The sequence below is a fragment of the Rhynchophorus ferrugineus genome, unplaced genomic scaffold (assembly GCF_030347505.1).
Source record: "Rhynchophorus ferrugineus isolate W39M unplaced genomic scaffold, kcgeb_rfMv2 rfM9, whole genome shotgun sequence".
In the NCBI taxonomy this organism is placed as follows: Eukaryota; Metazoa; Arthropoda; class Insecta; order Coleoptera; family Curculionidae; genus Rhynchophorus; species Rhynchophorus ferrugineus.
The window spans coordinates 4610502-4631580 of record NW_027472588.1 but is presented as its reverse complement, the minus strand read 5'-3'; the positions used below and the strand labels follow the sequence as shown (position 1 = coordinate 4631580).

The window sequence follows — 21079 nt, the reverse complement described above, 5'->3', positions numbered from 1 at the left end:
TAATGAAAAAGGTACGTCATATCCACTCCAAGCTCGAAAAAAAGAAGGGAATATTCTATAACTATTACTTGAGGGTCTTGTTGCTGATATATCTGCACTTTTAAAATTAAATAAGACTATGTCGCATTACTCAAGTGGTGCCGTCTCTTTTATTGAAAGGGAAATGGCTTACTTATACCTGTAATATCTAAAATGACAATTTGTTAAACGTTTTTCCATCATAACCATCAATACGATACTTTTTCATCGGAAAACAACTTTAAATAACAAAAGAATTACACATCGAGACAGCAGAACAATAGCATACAACAAAACAACGGATGAATAATTGATCTATCGATACACAAATGACATTACCATATCGTTCCGTCTCTCTATTAGATCTAAATCACATCGGCCAATGATAATTCCCCTTTGGGTTGTTTGAATTCCATTTTACGTACACAGGCTCCGTCTACACCGGTATTAAACAACTTTTATTACACGATTACGTGATTCATTCAGGCCCGATCTTGGTCCGAGAGGTGCTGCCACATTTTTTACTGGTCTGTGTACGCGTGCCTAAGCGATAGAATTAAATGGCGCATTCCTTAACATTCTTTGACATATCCGTGACAGACGAGGCATGGGAGCCCAAACGTTTTTAAATTAAGAGAAGAGAAAAAAACGAGGCAAACTGACAGCAGCCACGTCTATATATAGATAGTATGTAATTGTTTTTCGTTCTTTCAGTTCGCCGCGGTTATTTATTATCGATAGCCGAGTAAAAATAATAGAACCAAGGAAGAGAACTGTTGAATTAAAGATTTGGGGAGAAACTTGCTTGATATATATCGAGCTAAATTTAACCATGGGCGTAAAATAAAAATTACAATACATATGGCCAGCACTATACTATTCGTTTAAAGAAAGGGGTTTCCTGGATTTTAACACATAAAAACTAGAATCATAGATGCATCAAAAAATTGAAATCCTTGAAATATTTACGAGATATTAAGACCTATAAATTAGTTTTAAATGAGTTGTTTTTTTAAACTTGAAGCTTTATTCTGAAAAAATCGGTAAAATGTAAAGTCTTTAACGCAAATCACTAGTTCCATTTCGAAAGAACGATGTATCCTTTGTTGTTATCCACAAATCGACCAATTTTTTGTATTTTCATAAGAAGCGAAGCGCCGTTCAGATAGTTCACAACTCAAATGTGGAAACACGTAGTTATCAGAAAGATTAAGCTTAGGATAATACGGCAGATAGTGTAGCGCAGATAGTTATTTTTATGTTTCTTCCAAGTATGTAACAGGTCAATTGAAAGATCCACGGCCGACCATAGTGAAACACATATCTTGAGCAAAATTAGTTTTTTTTTATTCAACATAATTCCCCTCAAGATAATCAGTGTTATTGCCACCCTCCAACTTTTTGATACCATTTTTGTGGTACGATTTGTCAGAGAACAGGAAATAGTCGATGGGGGTCAGATCTGGAGAATATGGTGCATGAGGAAGCAATTCCAAGTCCAATTCATGGATGTTTACCATCGTTTTCACGGACTTGTGACACGGTGCATTGTCTTGGTGAAGCAGCACTTTCTTTTTCTTCAAATGCGACCGTTTTTCGGCAATTTCGTCCGTCAAACGATCCAATAACGCTATATAATATTCGCTATTGATGGTCCTTCCTTTTTCAAGGTAGTTAATGAAAATTATTCCATGCCCATTTCAAAATTCAAACGCCATAACCTTGCCAGCAGACTGTTGCGTTTTCCCACGCTTTTGAGCGGGTTCATTGTGTGCAGTCTACTCGGATGATTGTCGACCGAATTTCGGAGTGAAATGATGGAGCCATGTTTCACCCATTGTCACATACCGACGCAAAAATTCAGGTTTATTACGCTTGATCATCTTCAAACACTGCTCTGAATCATCAACTTGTTGTTTCGTATTGTTGTTTTTGTTCAAAAGTGAGCTCGTGCGGCACCCACGTTGCACAGAGCTTTATCATACTCAAATATTGGGATTTTTCAACTGATCTGTTATAATTTTATATTACCAGAAGAACTATTAAAGCTTGCCACATGTTACCACATAATTATACCATAGCATCCAATTATACGACGTTATTGTTAGTGTTGCTAATTAAATACAATTTATAATGAAAAGCATATCTCATTATCAACATTCATAAGACGTTTCTTTTCCAACTAATGACTGACTGAGCTACATAAAATAAATAGAATATGTATGTGAACAATTACACACAAGCACGCAATCCGACAAAACAACAATATTTTCTGACTAAGATTTTACGAGGGATCAAGTTACCGGTGTTATCGTCAGTAATCTAAGACACCCAACGCCACTTTATACGTTCGACTTTCTCTAATGATATTTCACGCTAAACAAAACCGTGATATCCGAACTGGAATACCTTAGAGCCGGCACCTAACTGTACACCGATCTATTTTTTTGATATCCTAGAATATTACCAGGTACATACAACAAGGAAAACGCTTACCAGGCATATCATCGCTGAAAATGACAGTATTATGTTAAACTATGTTATAGGCAGGGCTGGGAAAGGTACATAATTTGCTTTAATTAAATACAAAATACAAAATAATATCTCGCATTTATTTAAAATAGCAACCCAGTGGGCAATAAACATTTCTTATGATTTTAATAGGCAATATAAGTTATTAATTGGAAAGGACTTTTAATCACTAAAACTATTAATTTAGTTGGATAATCTGTTTTATTTTACGGAAAGAAGAGGGGACTTGTTGATACTGAGGGTCTATTAGAAAATAGACCAACTCGTCTCACTCCGATAGTCGGGATAGTCGGGGCCGTATTACACATCCCTCCTAAAAATGGCCACAGGGATATACGTAGTAATTAATCCGTCTCGACAGTTTATAGTTGCTATAAAACATTTTTAGGCATGGATTGGACCTTCGTCGCGCCAGTTTTCCTTTGAAGATCTTCAAAATAGCATTGTTTCTATCTCCATGAAACAAACAATAATGGTAATGATAGCAATGATGCCCGCTGTCTGACCACCGCGTCTTTAGAAATGAACACTTATAAAGTTCTAACATCCCTAGGATATGTTAAGATATCACAATCTGGAAAATACAACTATTTTTATTGCTACGTAATCTCAAAGGCGACAAATCCTACAGTTAAAAGAAGCGGCAATCCCGCCTAGTTCCTTTACATTAACTATCAAACCTTTTTTAAATAACATAAACGATCCAAAACTAAAAGCTAACCAAATCAAACTAATTATTACACTCATTATGGATTCTAGAGGAATATTACATTATATCATTTCATTAGAATATATATATATATATATATATATATATATATATATATATATATATATTTGTTTAATTTGTTTAACAAAAATATAATTTGTTTAACTTGCTTTAAAATAGCATGACGTCAGCAAGAATTGTATTTTATCAAGGCGATTTTTTTAAAATGAACTGACCATTTCTTAATTTTTATTTATAACAAATCTTTAGACTATGATTTAATAACAAGAGAGTTACTGCAAAGACTACCAAGAAAGGGAATTATAAAACTCATCAACTTGATCAATACAGCATGTAAATTAAAATATGTCCCAGATATAGAACTGTAGAAGTATATCACTGATACCAGTAATAACTGAGGTTTATGAAGTGCTCCTGTCTGTAACAGAATAAAACCAATCATAGAGAGAAAACACCTAATATCAACACACGTGATCAGATGTTATTGAAAAAGCCTACGAAAATAAAAAGTGTGCTCAGCTATATTCTTAAATGTAGCACAAGCCTTCGACAAGGTTTGGCATGAAGGCCTTGTACATAAACTTCAAAAAATGTTGCCAAAACAACACACCGAACTACTAAAATCGTACATTATAGCCAGAATGTTTAGAGTTAAACAAGAAGAAGCTTACTCTACAATAAAAGAAGCTAAAGCAGGTGTACCACAAGAAAGTGTACTGGGTCCAATACTTTATCTATTCTACACTTGTGATATACCACAAATAAAGAATGTTACGATGGCTTCATTTGCTGATGATACTGCGATTATAGCTGTCGGAGAAGCCACACGAAAATTACAACAGGAAAGTGATAATATAAATAATTGGACAAAAACTTGGAAAATAAAAATTAACGAGCCGGCTTGGTGGCACAGTGGTAAAGGCGATGGGACGGTCTTCCTACTGTTGCGATAGCCGCGGCTTCGAATCCTACTGGGACATGGTCGTAAATGTAGGTTTGTGATTGTTTAAAATTTGATTGTTGTTCTTGTTGAAAAAGTGATTGTTCTAGGCAAGAGTATAAAATCCGACAAGGAAAATGATACCAGTCACGCCAGTTACCAGGCTGGGTAAGACCGGATGTCTTCTGGGATGATTTCTATAGTTCGTCATTCGCCAGTCGATAAGCTTAATGCTGAGGACGGTGGTTCGGAGCCCATGTTAAACTTTAGGCCCAGTTCAGATAAACCTATAGTTGGTAAAAGGAGACTTTAAAATACATTTAAAAAAATGTAACGAAAGTAAATATTTGCATGTGCACTTCATCTAAAATCAGGCTGTACAAGTACCAATAACATTAAATAATACCATAATTCCATCTAGCAACAACGTTCAATATCTTGGAATGAATCTTGATGCATATAAAGAAGAAAATAATTCGAATTGAAATACAGGAGAACGTATTGGCTAATCAAAATTATCAGTACATAATAAATTGCTATTATATAAGCAAATACTGAAAATTATATGGACATACGGAGTTCAGTTATGGGTATGTTCTATGCAGAGAGTAATATAAACAAAATACAAATTTTTCAGAACAAAGTCCTGAGAAGTATTGTGGGCCACCCCAATACTACAGGGCTGACTACCTACATCGAGACCTTCAGATACCCACAGTAAGTTAAGAAATCAAGAGAATTGCAAGGGGCATGAGAAAAAACTCCATTGTCATGAGAATGTATATATATATATATATATATATATATATATATATATATATTGGAGGCTAGTCGGAAACGACTAGTAACAATGTAATAATTAAATAGTAAAAAAAATGTATAACTAATCGATTGATTCCTTGTTTCAGGTGTTTTTGCCAATCATAATGAATCTCTCAACTACCGATATGCTTGTCCGGACAAATTCACGGCCATCGGTAGGAAGTGTTACCGGTTCTACGGGGGTACCTCCACCTGGTTTCAGGCGTTCTACGCCTGCAAGAACCTGAACGACAGCACCCTAACGATATTCTCGAACCGGCAGGAGCTGCTGCAGTTCGAGAGTTTCCTCGTCAAAGACAAATTGAAGACAGTTGGTACGTACATTGAGTTCGTTAAGTTTGTCCCGTTTTAACTATACGTAATCCGCTGTTATTTATATTATATAATGAGGTGACATTTTGTGGTTTACTATTAATATCAATTTCGTAGATGTTAGTGTTAGTAACCCAGTTTACTATTTATTAATAGTAGGCGTTTTATGTAGATCTAGGCGGCTTCTTTTTATTTTATTACAGGACAAAGAACTATAATGGGTCGTCGTAGAAATTATCTCGAATAAAAACTCTATTTAATTTGATTCGTTTTGGATTATATATAATCACGCTCAACAAAAACACTTTTTTTATTATGCGGAGACAAAATAATATTAACACCTAACAATACAAAATATTTATATATAACACTATTTTTTGTCCTTCTTTCATACAATTTACGGATAACACCTCGGAAGAAATGTATTTTTTGGAGTTATCCACGAAACGATTTTTTGTTCTGCTTCATAAGATCTGAAGCGCTGCTTATACAGACCACGACTCTTGAATGTCGGAATAAGTAGTAATCAGAAGGAGCAAGGTCTGAAGCACTTCGCATTTTAATGTTCTGGTATACCGGTTTTGCGACATGTGGTTCAGCGTTGGCTGGCTGAAGAATAACATTGTTGTGTTTTTGTTTGTATTCCGGTCATGTTTTCGTTCTTAGCTCTAACGCATCAATTGTAGTCGATAGAGGCCTCTATTGATGGTTTCATTAGGTTTTAGCACCACAAATACCGAGAATTAGTTTGTAGACATAGTTATTCGGCCTTGCCATTGATGTTCGTGCTTCGCCAAGTGGTATTTTTCGCTTTTTCATCCCCAGTAACAATACCATGCAAAAAAAACTTGCCAATATTACCCTTGAAGTGAAATTTCACACATGACTAAACGCCTTTCAATGTCTCTTTCATTTCATTCGGCACAATATATCCAAGTTTTTAGATCATTTTCATGTGTTACTTTCGACAATTCTGTATATTTTTTTTGGTTTTTTTATGGATCACAATCTATAATATCTTTGATTTTTTGGTTGTCCAGGACGCTATTTGTATTCGGTGTCAAAATCGCCATTTTTCAACCATCGAAACCAGCATTTACATGTTGAAATCGATGGAGTCTATCAGCTTAAGATAAAAACAGGAAAGTGCCGCTACTATTTTGATTGCGCGCCATATTGGTTATGTCACGTTTAACTCAGTTTCGCTTTAACCATTGTGTTGTGTAGGCGTCCAAATTTTATTGCGGATATATATTCTCTATAAGATTAAGTAGAAATAGTGACAACATTTAAGAAAAATAATCGTCCCATTATTGCCACTCAGCGGAAATTGCGTCAAAAATATCCTAATCGTCCAGTGCCTCACAAAATCACAATTTATCGTTTGCATGCGAATTTTCGACAGGACGGTCTGACAACAGACAAGCCCCGTTCTGGAAGACAACGGACGTCTCGTAACGCTGAAAATGTGGCTCTGGTGCGCGATAGTGTTGTGAGTCTCCACAAACATCAATTCGGAGACGTGGTTCCTAGTTACAAATTTCTGCAAGCAGTTTAAGGCGAATTATGGAAACTAATTTGAAAATGTTCCCGTACAAAATTCATTTAGTCCAAAAACTTCTACCGAAAGATCCTGATCAGCGAGTTGAGTACAGTAAAGCAATCCTAAGCCTGTCTGGTGAAATTGAAGATTTTTCCTCTAAATTCATAATGAGCGATGAAGCCCATTTTCTTCTCAGTGGCCACGTCAATAAAAAGTACAGTCGGTTTTGGGGAACACCGAATCCTCAATTAATTGATGAAACATCATTGAATCCACTAAGAACAACTGTATGGTGTGGTATTCATGCTGGAAACAACATTGGTCCCTATTTTTTTGAAAATTACCAAGGTGTTGCTGTTATTGTTACTGCTAAAAGGTACCAAGACATGATTGGAAATTTTCTTGTTCCTGAAATGGAAGAGCAAGGACCAGAGGACATGTGGTTTCAGCAAGATAGGGCCACAGCACACACAGCTCCTTCAACAATTCAATTATTGAATGACGTTCCACGAAGACTAAATTCGCGAAGTGGCGATTTAACATGGCTGGCCAGATCTCCGAATTTAACAGACTTTTTCTTACGTTTCTTTCTTAAATTAAATGTTTATGTGAATAAGCCCCAAACGATTCAATATCTTAAAGACAATATTCGTCACGAAATTGAAGAAATTCAAGCTCAGATGTAGCAGGATGTCATGAAAAATGTCTTAAAAAGAGCCGAAAATTTCATAGAGCATCGTGGTCGCCATAGTCTATATAATTTTTCAATCATAAAGGAAAAAAAATCTAAAACCCAAATAAACTTTATGTGAAAACCAAACATACTTATTACTTCCTTTGAGCAAAGTTATAGGCAATCAAAATGGTAGCGTAGCAAAAAAGTAAAACTTCCCAAAATGCGATATTTCAATGCACTAAAAACATTTTCATTTAGGATTCAATGAAATGACACATACTGAAGAGTGAAGCTTCTATATGAAGCTAGTTGCAAATGTATCAGATGCGATTTAATATACATTAACATCATCTATTGTATATCCTTTACAATTAATTTACATGCCTCTAGTTTCAATCTATATTTTTTCATAATAGTGTAATAACTTACTACATGGACACTACAAACAAATAAAACTGTATTGTTATTTATTTCGGTGTTAAGCTTTACATTTTATCCCAAAGAATAATTGAGAAATAAATAATTGTTGGATCATTTTTGTCAAATACTTCTCGGTCATTATGTCCGTGGGCGTTCAAAATAAGGCAGGACGCAAATAGACATATTTACGACAGACGGAAAGGTTGCCCCCGATATTATTCGACTGACATAAGCGTCTCATGTTATTAGGTCAAAACAGGACGTTCTGGGTAGGCGCGTTCAAAGACTGGCAGCAGAAGAAGTGGATTTATACCGACGGTACTCCCGTTAAGTACCTGTCGTTGCGAGAGTTCAGCAAGAATGGACACGATAACTGGACATGCCTTTTGGTGGACACCCAAAGAAATAGGTATGAAGTTTTCTTATGTATAATTGTTTTTCTTGTAGCTTCGATTAATCTGTAGCTTCGATTAATCATCTAGCTGAGTCTTCAAGCTTCATATAGTGATGAGTATTCATACAGTGCAGCAATTTGTAAACACGTGACATCGTAATCTATCCAAAATAATGTATGTTTTTGAATCTGACTTCATGTGTTCTTTGTACAATCTGGAATGGATGGAATTTTTGTTATTAAAATATATTATTTTTGCAAAATGGCTTCAACTTTTCCCTTAATTAAATTCTGTGCACTTGTCAAGTTATTTTTTCAATTATTTGAAGCCGCTCTCTAACTCTTCAACGTTAGAAATGTCGAGTACCCATTCTGAAGTTGGCTTACCATATTTAAACCATCAGAAGATCACCGTTTTTATTTTTTCATCACTCTGAAAGACAGTAGAACGTCTCACTGGGTAAATTGTGTAGAATACGAAGGGTTCGGAACGGCAAGGTATCCCCGCGAAATGAAATAGTGATTCTCTTATAGAACTGAATGTACGATTGTCGCAATAAAGGAGCTAGTCATCTGATTGCTGATTTTCTCTCCCCAAAGCCTTTCGCGGAAGTTTATGAATTAATAGTTAGTTTTCATTTCTTGAATCCTTCATATTACACAAATTACTCGGGCACTTATCATCAGCTTATAAAATCCTCCTTGAAAATCTGTCAGAGCACTTGATAAACTTTCATTAAAAGTTTTTGAGACAGAAAACAAAATGTTTGATAAAAAAGCATTTTTGATTTAAATATTTACATTTTACTTAAGGGCTTTGCGAGTGGAACACGATAACACTAACACTACAATAAATAACTAGTTAGATTAACACAGCTAACAAAAGAACTCGAAAAAGAAGCAAAAGAGACATGTTTCCCTCCTCAAGGTTGTAATCATGTATATTAGCCAGTATCTATAAGAAGAGCCTTTGAGTATTTCAATCTAACATTCTATATTCTAGCACAAGGACCTAAATAAGAATACTAGCGATAGATTTAATGAGCTTGAACAACAAAGATTGGTTACGTTCACAAAATAATTAAACGACAAATAGCACTGGATGAAAATTACAAGGATTATGGAGATGGATAAAACAGGGATATTGGGAATAAAGAAAAATTAACAAAGAGAAAATAAGAAAAGACACAAACAACGCAGAAAAAAAGAAGGAGGTAAACTAAAATAACAACATGCGAGAAAAAAACAAAAAATTCACTAATATAAATAATATAAAATTAAACAATAAACATTACTTGATGTAAATTAAAACAATTACTAAAAAAGAAGAAAAAAGAAAGAAAGAAAAGAGAAATTAAGGAAAGAAATAGAAAAAGTAACGTAAGACAAAGAGAAGACAAGAGTACAGAAATTTCAAAAAACTTAAAAATGTAGAAAGAAATAAACGAATATGACAGTATGAAAAGGAATCAAAAAATGGTTACAGAAAAACGGGCACAAAACCAAATATAAAATAAAAATATAATGCCAAGCCAAGGATTAATATAAAGGAAAGAATTGAAGAAAGAAACAATCAAGAACTAAAAACACTGATCTAGAGAGCTGCTTGTGAAACAGACAATATTGGGATGTTTAAACCAATCATTCATCAAAACGTATTAAAGATACAACCTTGTACCAAAATATTGTTACATCCACCAAATGAAGGACTCTTTATAAACATTCAATAATCCAAATGAGCTCAAAATCAAAAATACGATTCAATTTGTTACTTGCGTAATTATAATGAGTCGGTTATAATTATGTAAGTTGTAAAATAATAATAACCAGATTTTAACATGTTTATTTTGTCAGTAGCTGTCTATAACTTTAACTTATCTAATATATGATATATAATGATCTAAATATGATGAAATTTTGAGAGCTATCCCAATAAATATTGGTCTTTTCTAAATATCATTAAATTATTTCATTAGAGGTCCCACGCCCTGTCTAGCCTTCATTGTACAGACAACATTATCCAGTAAACAATTCCCGCAATTATTATTGCAGACCAGAAACTGCAGTAATAGCCGTTGTTTATCAGATATACAAGCCTGGGGCTATTAAGATGTTTCCCATTGATTGCGCAGCTGTTCAAGACCCAGCTCACGTGGTCACGTATCGGGAACGTGTGACGACCGTCTGATGCTGTTATGGCTGCGTTTTTCAGGTGGCGTTCGGAAAACTGTATGAACTCGATACCGTTCGTATGCGAGACCGAAGCCAAGATGTCGGTGGAATTTAAAACCACCGACAAGAAAATCGATCGCAGATCGAACGTGCACCGCTGCGTCGAGAGGTACAACTCCCTGACGGACAAGCAGAAGAAGAAATGCCAGAAGCTGAAGAAGAAGATGGCCCAGACGAATTCAGAATCAGTAAGTGAGTGCTTAAAATTAATTTAGTTAAATAGCAGGTGGGGTAAAAGTCCCGCTATCATTTTGATTGCGCACCATCTTGGTTATGCGATGTTTAGCTCAGTTTCGCAGTCCATTATGTCGTGTAGGCGTCCAAATTTTATTATGGATAAATATACGCCAGAAGAACAAGCAAAAATAGTGACAATATATATTAAAAATAATCGTTCGATTATTCGACTAAATTGATAATGAGCGATGAAGCATTTTCTTCTCAGTGGCCACGTTAATAAAGAGAACAGTCAGTTTTGGGGAACACAGAATCCTCCATTAATTCATGAAACATCATTGCGTCCACTAAAAACAACTGGAAACATCATTGATTCCTATTTTTTTGAATATGACCAAGGTGTTGCAGTTACTGTTACTGCTGAACAGTACTAAGACATGATTCGAAATTTTCTTGCGCCTGAAATGGAAGAGCAAGGACTAAAGGACACGTAGTTTCAGCAAGATGCACAGCTCGTTCAATTATTGAATGACGTTTTTCCACGAAGACTAATTTCACGATTTAGCATGGCCAGCCAGATCTCCGGATTTAACAGAACCAGACTTTTTCTTATGGAGTTTTTTAAAATCAAAAGATTATGTGAATAAGCCCCAAACGATTCAACATCTTAAATACAATATTCGTCACGAAATTGAAGAAATCCAGCGTCAGATGTTGCAGGATATCATGAAAAATGCCTTAAAAAGGCCGAAAGATGCATAGCAAATCGCGGTCACCAGTTAGCCGATATAATTTTTCAGTCACAATGAGCGATAAATCTAAAGACTATAAAAACTTTTCATGAAAACAAAACTGATTTATCTTTTCTTTGAACAAAAGTTATAGGCAATCAAAATGGTAACGGGACTTTTGCCCTACGTTGTACCTTCTTATAACACAAGCACACATCGTTTTGGATCCAAGCAATTAGAGAGCCGAATAATAATTAGCAGCACGTTTCTTTCACTAAGGGCCATTTATTGAATTAAAAAGTACAAATCATACAATGAACGGATATTGAGCTGAGTCTTCTATTCTGCTTGGCATTTGTTTTCCTTATATTTTGGTGTAGCTGTTCTACTTGCTAGTCGCTCGTGTAGCGTAAGATTTCTGGGAGACAAATCAAGATTTGAATGCAGAACAAGTATTTTGAGAAACATTCGAGCTGCAATCTTGAATTTTACATTTTTACAAACTGCATTTGGCAATATATTCGACGTCAACCATGTTGTGTATTGGCTGTTTTATTGAAAGCACTATATACACTTTAGTTAATACATCTATTACGATATGCTGATACTATTTCGAAGTATTTAACTCTAACAATTTGAACTATACTGGTTAAGGGCTCTAGGATTCAAATTCGTTCATTCAATTTTATTAAATTCCAACAGGGATTAAATCTTTTTGATATCATATTTAACACTAGATATTTTATGTGTGATATATTGGACGTACTACTTAATAATAATAATAATCTCCACCTGATATATAATTTATATTTGTCCCAATAATTTTCTATTTATAGTTATATTATAACTTAAACTACTTTTTTTAATTTTGACTATAATGTTGAATATTTATATTGATGGAAATTTCTTGAAGCTCTATACAGTTATTGATGAAGATTCTTTTAATAATCGCGAGTGAAGCAACTCTTAGATAAGTTTAAAAAACGACGTTATTCTTATATTAATTCAAACACTAGCAGAAACCAAAGAAAAAGAACAGTAGTCAGCAATGAAAAAAAAGTAAATTTACAGAAAGATATACCAATTTTTAGTTAATATTATATTGTACTATTATAACATATCAGAGAAACATTTAAAAAACCTATGTAGATCCGTATTTTATTACACTATTAACTAACATATTTGCTTGTAATTTTGGGCAACGTATACCCAAAGACTTATCTTATATGAAACAATCTCGTAAAGTCAACATTCGATAGGATTTTAAAAGTAAATATTCACTACACATATTTTTTCTGCTCTAATGATGTTGAAATTTTAGCATTTTCAACAAGGATTACTTTAATATAATAGGACGTTCAACAATAATACGGGGAAATAATAAATATATAATAATAATATATAGTAATACAAACGACCATCCAAGGAATCTCTTAAGGTATGAAATGATACCAAAGTCAGAGGAATTTAAATCTAACGGATAAGCTGGATATTGAACGAGTTTAAAGGATTTAGGGATTTTGATTTTTTTGTATCACTAATTCTTCTTTATCCAAATGGATAAAAAACTATTATATATCTTGTTCTACCAGTGATCCATGAAAAAAAAAACAATTGACGCTGACAGTTTCTTAGCTGATATTGTTAATAATAACAAAATATCGATATATCGATATTTTGTGAAAAAAATATCGATATTTTTCGATATTTTTTCAGAATAAATCAAATGTAATTTTTAACAAACCTTAAAAATTGGCGGCCAACAACCCTAAAAGGAACTTCTTGGTTTTTGGTTTGCACACAACTGCCAGCATTTTGTTCCCAAATTATTTTGATTTCGATGACTTTTCATTAACGATGTTCATATTTTTACTCTTTCATATATTATCAAATATCGTTATTGCTCGTTAACGAATACCTTCATATAATTAGTTCCGATTTTATATTGCAATATTGTCGAATAAAACCAAATTAACAAATAAAACCAAGGTGAGTGAGTGGCAAACAAAATTTAACGTTCCCATTAATTTGGGCAATGTCTACTTGTTATTATTAGTTCTTAGGACTTCTTGGATGTTTCTGAGAAATATAATTGAATAATCTCCCGTCTGTTACAGTAAAATTAGACTCAAGGCTTCTCATTCACGCTATATCGTAAATATTGCACTATACATATGTTATTACTATGAATTGTTTGTTATTGATAACTAAATATATTCATATCCAACAGTTACTTGTTTTTGTAATCGGTAGGAAATGCAACTAATTTAACGGTAAATATCCTATCGTTTTATTTTAGGTTCTCATAAACAAGTATCATTTGTTTATTCCTGATAATTTTGATAACATAGAATGAAACAACCGTATTGCAACAGTCGCCCCTGTTAGTTTTATTGCACTTATTTCAACATATTATTTAATTATATTAACATAACATTTAATTACAAGTAATTAAAATACAGCCCAATTCTGGAAACGTGTTCTCGTATTAAAATATTATTTCGTCATGCCACTTCTGTCTTTTCTTTTCCATCTGCTTCATTTAAGCACTGCTGCTGCTGCTGTAACATTTAAGCACACGTTTCTTAAAGTTAATTCATAAACCTTTCTTAGTCGAAAGTTGCGCGTTCTTTCTGCATAGTCACTTAACGTTTGTACTCTGAGCTCAACCCTCTTCACTCTGAGGATGAGGTTCATCTAGTATCCGAAGAGCTATATTTTTATAGAAGTATAGGTTGGTCTGGAGTTTCTTCTTTTGATCTCTTTTTTAAATGTTGTGATAGCTGGATATCTATGTGAGCCAGCATTAGCTATATCACATAGTGCCTTGTTCAAATAGAATTTTTATGTTGTATACCTTATACTAGCTATACTAGTATTCATCTTTTGCTGAATCGTATGCCTTGGTATTTTGTAGCTTCTTCTAAAAACCAACATAACTGCTTATATCGTATTCTGGAATTTTTAGTTTACTTTATACATGTTCATTCTGTCCAAGGTTAACATCTCTTGTCAATATTAAACATTTAACACTGTGTTACTATCCTTTACGGTCCTATGATCCTCCTATGTGATAAAGCTTCGAAAACCTGTATCTATTTGCAAGAAGTATTTTTGAAGAAGTCATACCATTTCGAGGGCTTCTTTGTACCTAAAACTTCTATCTGACATATTTGGACATCATCCGTGGGTACAAGTATGAATTGACACTAAAGTGCCTGCAGTTACAACGTACTGGGCTATCTGTTTGCGTAATAAATTAATAGAACTTCGGAAGCCAGTATCTATTTGCAGCCATTTTTGAAGTAGCCATATCATTTCGAGAGCTTCTTTCTACCTGAAACTTCTGCCTGACATATTTGGACATCATCCATAAGCGCAAGTATAGATAGGTAACAAAGTGTCTGCAATTAAAATTTTAGCCATTTGTTTGCTTAATAAAGTAATAGAGCTCCGAAAGCCATTGTCTACTTGCAATCATTTTGGAAGCAGCTGTACCATTTCGAGAGTTTCTTTCTACCTAAAGCTTCTGTCTGATATACTCGGACATCATCCATGGTGCGAGTATAGATTGATACTAAGGTGGCTGCCGTTAAAACCGTCTAGGCTATCTGTTACAGAAACTTCTTAAAATAGCTGCCCAAGAAACATCATCACAAAATCTAAATTAGGTATCGCCAAAATATTATTATAACCAACTTTGTTCAGTACAGAAAACACAAGCAGCCTATCCCAGCAAACCAACTACTAAGGGAATAAGCTACTTGTGCCCACAAAACTGGATGCTGCTCGGGAATCAATGCTATCTCTTCAGCACGAAGAACGCCACATGGTCTGATGCCCATTTCAACTGTGCCAGCATCAACGCCCACCTGGCTATCATCAAGACTAAAGCACAGGACAAAAAATTGAGGATATATCTGAACCAATTCACAGGTGAGTTGCTTTTGTAGTTTTCTAGTGAATAGTTCCAAGTCTAATTTAGCACCAACACTTTCCTTGTGGAAAAAACACCTTTGGTACCACATAGTAGTATAAGTGTGTTATGTTTAATGTCTATTATCTCTCCTACTCCACATATATTTTTCTGGTTAATTGCTGTCTCTGCTCAGTCTTCTTACTGTAGTTTTTCCTGAAGTATTCCTCTGGTACACTCATTCCAGGTTTCCATAGGTTATCCTCTGTATTCTCTTATTAATTTACTTCTCATACTTTGTTACATCCTTGACTCTTCTGAAGCCTTTCATTTACTTACCGTTACTTATATATTACTTTTTATTTATCTTTGACAGTATCCACATCTCGCAACCGAATGTTAAAGTTGTTCTGTAAATTGTCTTGTTGATTATTTCCTTTTCATTATTTCCTTCCATTATTCTAGATCTTCATAACCAGATGATTGAAAGCATTTAAGCATTTATTTATGTGTTATTATATTACTATCATAATGGCATGTTATTTTAATATTTTTATATAAAAAAGTTATATGAGTTGCATTTTCAGTAACATTTTCAGCGATATAAATGAAGTTATGTGACGAATTATTTTAAACAAAACAGTGCCCCTATTCTAAAGCTAAAAATGTTCTAGAGTCAATTTATGATGATTCTAAATGAAGAAATTGATATATTTGTAAGAACATTGTTATTTATGGATGATATTTAACCAATATTTTGATTTAGAACGAAAAGAACGGTGGATTGGTGGACGATACAATGGAAAGACCAACGAATGGGTATGGGCATTAAATGCACGACCTTTACAGTTCAAAGGTTTCGCAGAGGAAGTGTTACAAAATAGTACCATTGCAACGGAATGGCAAGCCCTCATCGTGGATCCTCAATATTCGTATCAGTAAGTTCTAAGTTTTTGAATTTTATACACTTCTAATTTTCTCTCGACAGATGGAATTTTCGAAATGAGATGGAGGAGCATTGCTACATTTGCCAGGTGAAAGGCAGAATGGTGAAGAAGCTGCGACAACCCAGAGGTACCACCATAGAAATCACCAGCCACCCCAGATACAAGATACGAAGTACGGTCGGTGAAAGATCAAAACGCAACAAACGACATTGAAATATCGAACTAAACTATGACAATTAATTATTACCGATGATTTTTTGATCGAGTTATACCGTAACAACAGTATTAGTGCCTCAAACATTTTTTATAAATTTTCTTTGATTATACAAAGCCGCTTGTTTTTTTTATTTATGTACTGTTAAATGTTTATTCAACTCATCTTAACCACCAGTTAGTAGTTCTTTGATAATTTATTGTGTGTTGTATTCTATAAAAGAAAAAGTCGTTTATATTTTTTTAGCAACTTCACCATTTTATCAAAAATAGTAGTCTAGTGTAACACTGCCATTTTTTAAAACTATCCCTGTAAATAAATGCTGCAACCATATTCTAATGAATCATGTAGAGATATTAATTTATGTAATTCGATGTTATATATTTTTTTTAATTATGACTATATATTACACGCTTTATATCAAAGCCATAAAGAATAAAAATGAATATAAATCCAATATATCAACTTTTATTATTATCACCAACACAGTATTTATGTTGTTTTTACTATTATATAATAATAGGCATTGATTCCAAATACATCTATGTCTGAGAAAGTAGATACTACAATTTGTCCTTGGCGGTTATTCAGCTGCAAGCTTCAATTCTTTGGTAGTCTTACAACTTGAATTGTAATGGGACTGGGGATCTTTTATAAAGCTTCAGTGTTTCTTACTGGTACCTTTGGTTGCCTCTGAATACTCTCAATCCACCTCTTGCGACCATATAGCTTCTTATCCATTAGCAGCGATACTTTTCTCTACTTAGCTACACCAAAAAATGTTTCAACAAACTGCAAACAATTGCCAATCCAACGTTAACTTGTCTTCATCTCTTGATAAGTAATTTTATACGGATACCTGAATGAATTTGAAATAAGACAGCCATATACTGTCTCAGGAATCATAGCGACTGTGCTAGTTATGAATGGAAATCGCGACTTGTTGATACAAAACGATACTGAGGCTTCAAATATATATTCTATATCAAATTCAAGTGTTTCGAAAAGTATAAAGATTGTTATTATATCCGAGTAAGGTACTGCAAGAAGGACCAAATACATATAGTAAAATTGATAAAGCATACTGGATTTATTTAAAACTAAGTATGTTTTATAGTTGGATATACATTCCAAACTTGTACCTTTTTATAATAAATAATTCTTCTTTCTTAACACATATATTCTAATTATTTTGAATAAATTATTTTATTATTTAAATACTAAACTGGTGTGATACACATGATTACACGAAGTTTACAAGTACGAAAATTAAAGCCAATGTATATCAAATAAATACATCAATTAGTTGCTTTTAATGCCGCTGTACAATTTATCCTATACAGTAACATTAATAACAATACACATAAAATAAATCGTTGATATTTGAGATACTCATATAAATAACAGAGGCCAATGATGAAAGAAAGTTACATCACTCACTAATTTTCTCACATTTTAACATTTCAATATAAAAAACAAGCTTAAAACATATATTATTAAGTATTGGAAATAGATATGATGCATTGCTTCTTGCTCAATCAATAAACTCAGTAAGATAAATTTATGAAGATATTAATATACCTTTAGATAAAATTAAGTATACCATCCGCTGTGTGGGATATAACATGCTGTCTCCATTCTTTTTGGCCAACAAAAGAGCAGCAGACAAAGAGAGTACCTTTGAAGAAAGAAAATGTTGCTTAAAGTTTTAGAAGACCATCATAAGATTCTTCTGTCACCACTACATATAAAGTTTGATTAACGAAAGAATTTGTAAAAGTATATTAAAAAAACTTCTCATTTATCAAGACAAAAAGCACTCTTGGATATGGTTTAGAGAAATTGTATCTAAATTACTAGATCCTAACTATAAACCATGTGAAACCTCCTTGTCTAATGAGCCTTAATGTCCACTCCTTGTCCTTGAAGAGCAAAGCAACGGTTTCTTCAGAACATAGAAGATGATCGAGAAATGATGCCAGAGAGAATGGGATATCAATAGAGAATACATTAAATATATTCAAGGAGAACAATAAAACGCATCACATAGTAGAAAACAAAAAGGAAATAGAAGAAATAAACACTTCCCGACACTAGTAGTTTAATAATATAATATTATTGTTGTAGTGAAATGATATTTGGAAAACCTTCTTTTGGACGTCCCGCTGTAAGAAAATCACGAGTGATAAAAAAAACTGTATACACATCTAGGTGCCAAACTGATAATTTATAGTATATCAAAAGTAGCATTGAATTCAATTCATTTCAATTTAAGTTTTGGTTAGACTATACAATTTGTTTGGCCTTTATATGTTAAACCCGTACTATCATAATATTTAAAAAGCTCTTAAGGTCTGTCGAAGTTAAATTCCTCGACGATAGGTCTAGGATGTAAGGGGCTTTTGCTGCGCTCTTTGTAGGTTCTGTAGTGGATCTTCATTGGTACCACCGGTACCCCTAACGCATCATCCTTAACTGAAAGAAAAACCAACACTAAAAATCCTGTTTTTTTTCCTTAAAATTAATTTAAATCTAATATTTGTAATGTTTGAATGTCTTAGTGCATTCAATGATTGCCCGGGACATATATATCTCACCAGTACAACTATTAATAGTGTTATCTTTCATGAGAGCTTGAGCAAATTGTGATTTCGATCTGTCAGATATTATTACAATGATTTTAGTTACGAACTAGTGCAGTAACAATGGAAAAGGGTGTTTTTTTGTCACATTTACATTTAGCTAATACCATTTCCTCATTCCTAAAAATGTTTCTTTTTATTGTCCAGCGAATTCCTTTAACATTCTGGTATAATCATCTTGTGTTACGGAAGATTGCCATTATCTTTAGAAATTTAACAACTTTCAAACTAGCTTAAGAAGTCATATAGCAAGAAAGTGACGTTAAATACGTAAAGTTGTAAAATATCAATATCTCTGTGTCAGTAAACAGCATAAATGAAATTTAGATTTATGTCATTGTTCTGAATCAAAATAAGAGATTCGATCAAAATAGTGAATACCTCTTTGGTATCAGGTCCCCAGATTTTGAAGAAAAAGGCAGATATGAAAGCAATTGTGTTCGTAGATTACTTCCAAACTAGTAAAAAATAAACTCAGAGGGTTATTATCGCCTCATGGTTCCATTGGATGCAAGACTTCGTGAAAAAGAACAGATTTATAAAAAAAATCGTGAAAAGAACGAAATTACTCACACAGTCCAAAAAAACATTGCCTTCTTACTATCTTGGCACCACAAAAAAGTGTTCCTTAAAGAAACTACATTTTATTAATACAACGTGGAGCAAATGTACCGCTACAATTTTGATTGCCTATAACTTTGCTCAAAGAAAAGATAAGTAAGTTTGGTTTCCATAAATATTTTATTTGGTCTTTATATATTTTTTTTCGTTATGATTGAAAAATTATATCTAAATGGTGATGTCAATTCGCCATGAAATTTTCAGCTCTTTTTAAGGCTTTTTTCATGGCTTTAACATCTGATACTGAATTTCCTCAATTTTGTGACGAATATCTGGCTAGTCATGCCAAATCGCAACTTCGCGAAATAAGTCTTCGTAGAAAAATGTCATTCAATAATTGAATTGTTAAACGATATGTGTGTGCTATGGCCCTATCTTGCTGAAACTACTTGACTTCTAGTCTTTGCTCTTCCATTTCAAGCACAAGAAAATGTCCAATCATGTCTTGACACCGTTCAGCAGGAACAGTAACTGCAACACCCCGGTCATTTTCAAAAAAACAGGGAAAATGATGTTTCCAGCATGAATACCAAACCATACATTTGTTTTTAGTGGATGTAATGATGTTCCCCAAAACCGACTGTTCTGTTTGTTGACGTGACTATTGAAAAGGCAATGGGCCTCTTCGCTAATTATTAGTTTAAAAGAAAAATAATCAATTTTACCAAAGAGCCGTAGGATTACATTACTGTACTTAACTAATTGATCAGGATCTCTTGGCAGCAATAGGTTTTAAAATAATTGAATTTTGTATGGGAATATTTTCAAATCAATTTTCAAAATTCGCCTTAAATTGCGTGCAGAAATGTGTAACTGGTAACCACGTCTACGAATTGATGTTTCTGAAGATTCTGCAACACTATCGTGCACCAGAGCCACATTTTCAGTGTTACGAGACGTCTGTTGTCTTCCATAACAAGTCCTGTCGGCTGTCGTACCGTACTGCCAAAAATTCGCATATAAACGATAAATTGTGGTTTTGTGAGGCACTGGCCGATTAGGATATTTTTAACACAATTTCGGCTGAGTGGCAATAATGAAACGATTATTTTCTTTAAATATTTTCGCTATTTATGCTCGTTCTTGTAACGTAATAACATTTTGAACGTCTAGACAACACAATGGTTTAGGCAAAATTGAGCTAAATACTACATAACCAAGATTGGGCGCATTCAAGCACATGGTAGCGGTATTCTTGTCCCACCTGTTATT

The 21079-nt window shown here is 33.6% G+C and overlaps 2 protein-coding genes across 6 annotated transcripts in view; one reads left to right on the top strand and one right to left on the bottom strand.

Moving 5' to 3' along the window:
• The window catches only part of LOC143201947 (secretory phospholipase A2 receptor), a 38341-nt gene extending 21280 nt beyond the window's left edge, over positions 1–17061 (top strand). Inside the window, exons 2-7 of one of the 2 annotated variants that reach the window (XM_076413171.1) lie at positions 5129–5356; positions 8243–8402; positions 10600–10807; positions 15241–15463; positions 16210–16381; positions 16432–17061. In XM_076413171.1, coding sequence (XP_076269286.1) covers positions 5129–5356; positions 8243–8402; positions 10600–10807; positions 15241–15463; positions 16210–16381; positions 16432–16603 — 1163 coding nt within the window. In that variant the 3' untranslated portion in view covers positions 16604–17061. Of the gene's footprint in view, positions 1–5128; positions 5357–8242; positions 8403–10599; positions 10812–15235; positions 15464–16209; positions 16382–16431 lie in introns of both variants that reach the window. The other variant, XM_076413170.1, reaches the window with a different exon arrangement.
• Positions 17062–17675: 614 nt separating this feature from the next.
• Positions 17676–21079, bottom strand: part of LOC143201948 (uncharacterized) — a 65395-nt gene continuing 61991 nt past the window's right edge. For all 4 annotated transcript variants that reach the window (XM_076413176.1, XM_076413173.1, XM_076413174.1 and 1 more), the window contains exon 6: positions 17676–19079. In XM_076413176.1, the coding sequence (XP_076269291.1) occupies positions 18952–19079 (128 nt within the window). In that variant the 3' untranslated portion in view covers positions 17676–18951. The remainder of the gene's footprint in view (positions 19080–21079) is intronic.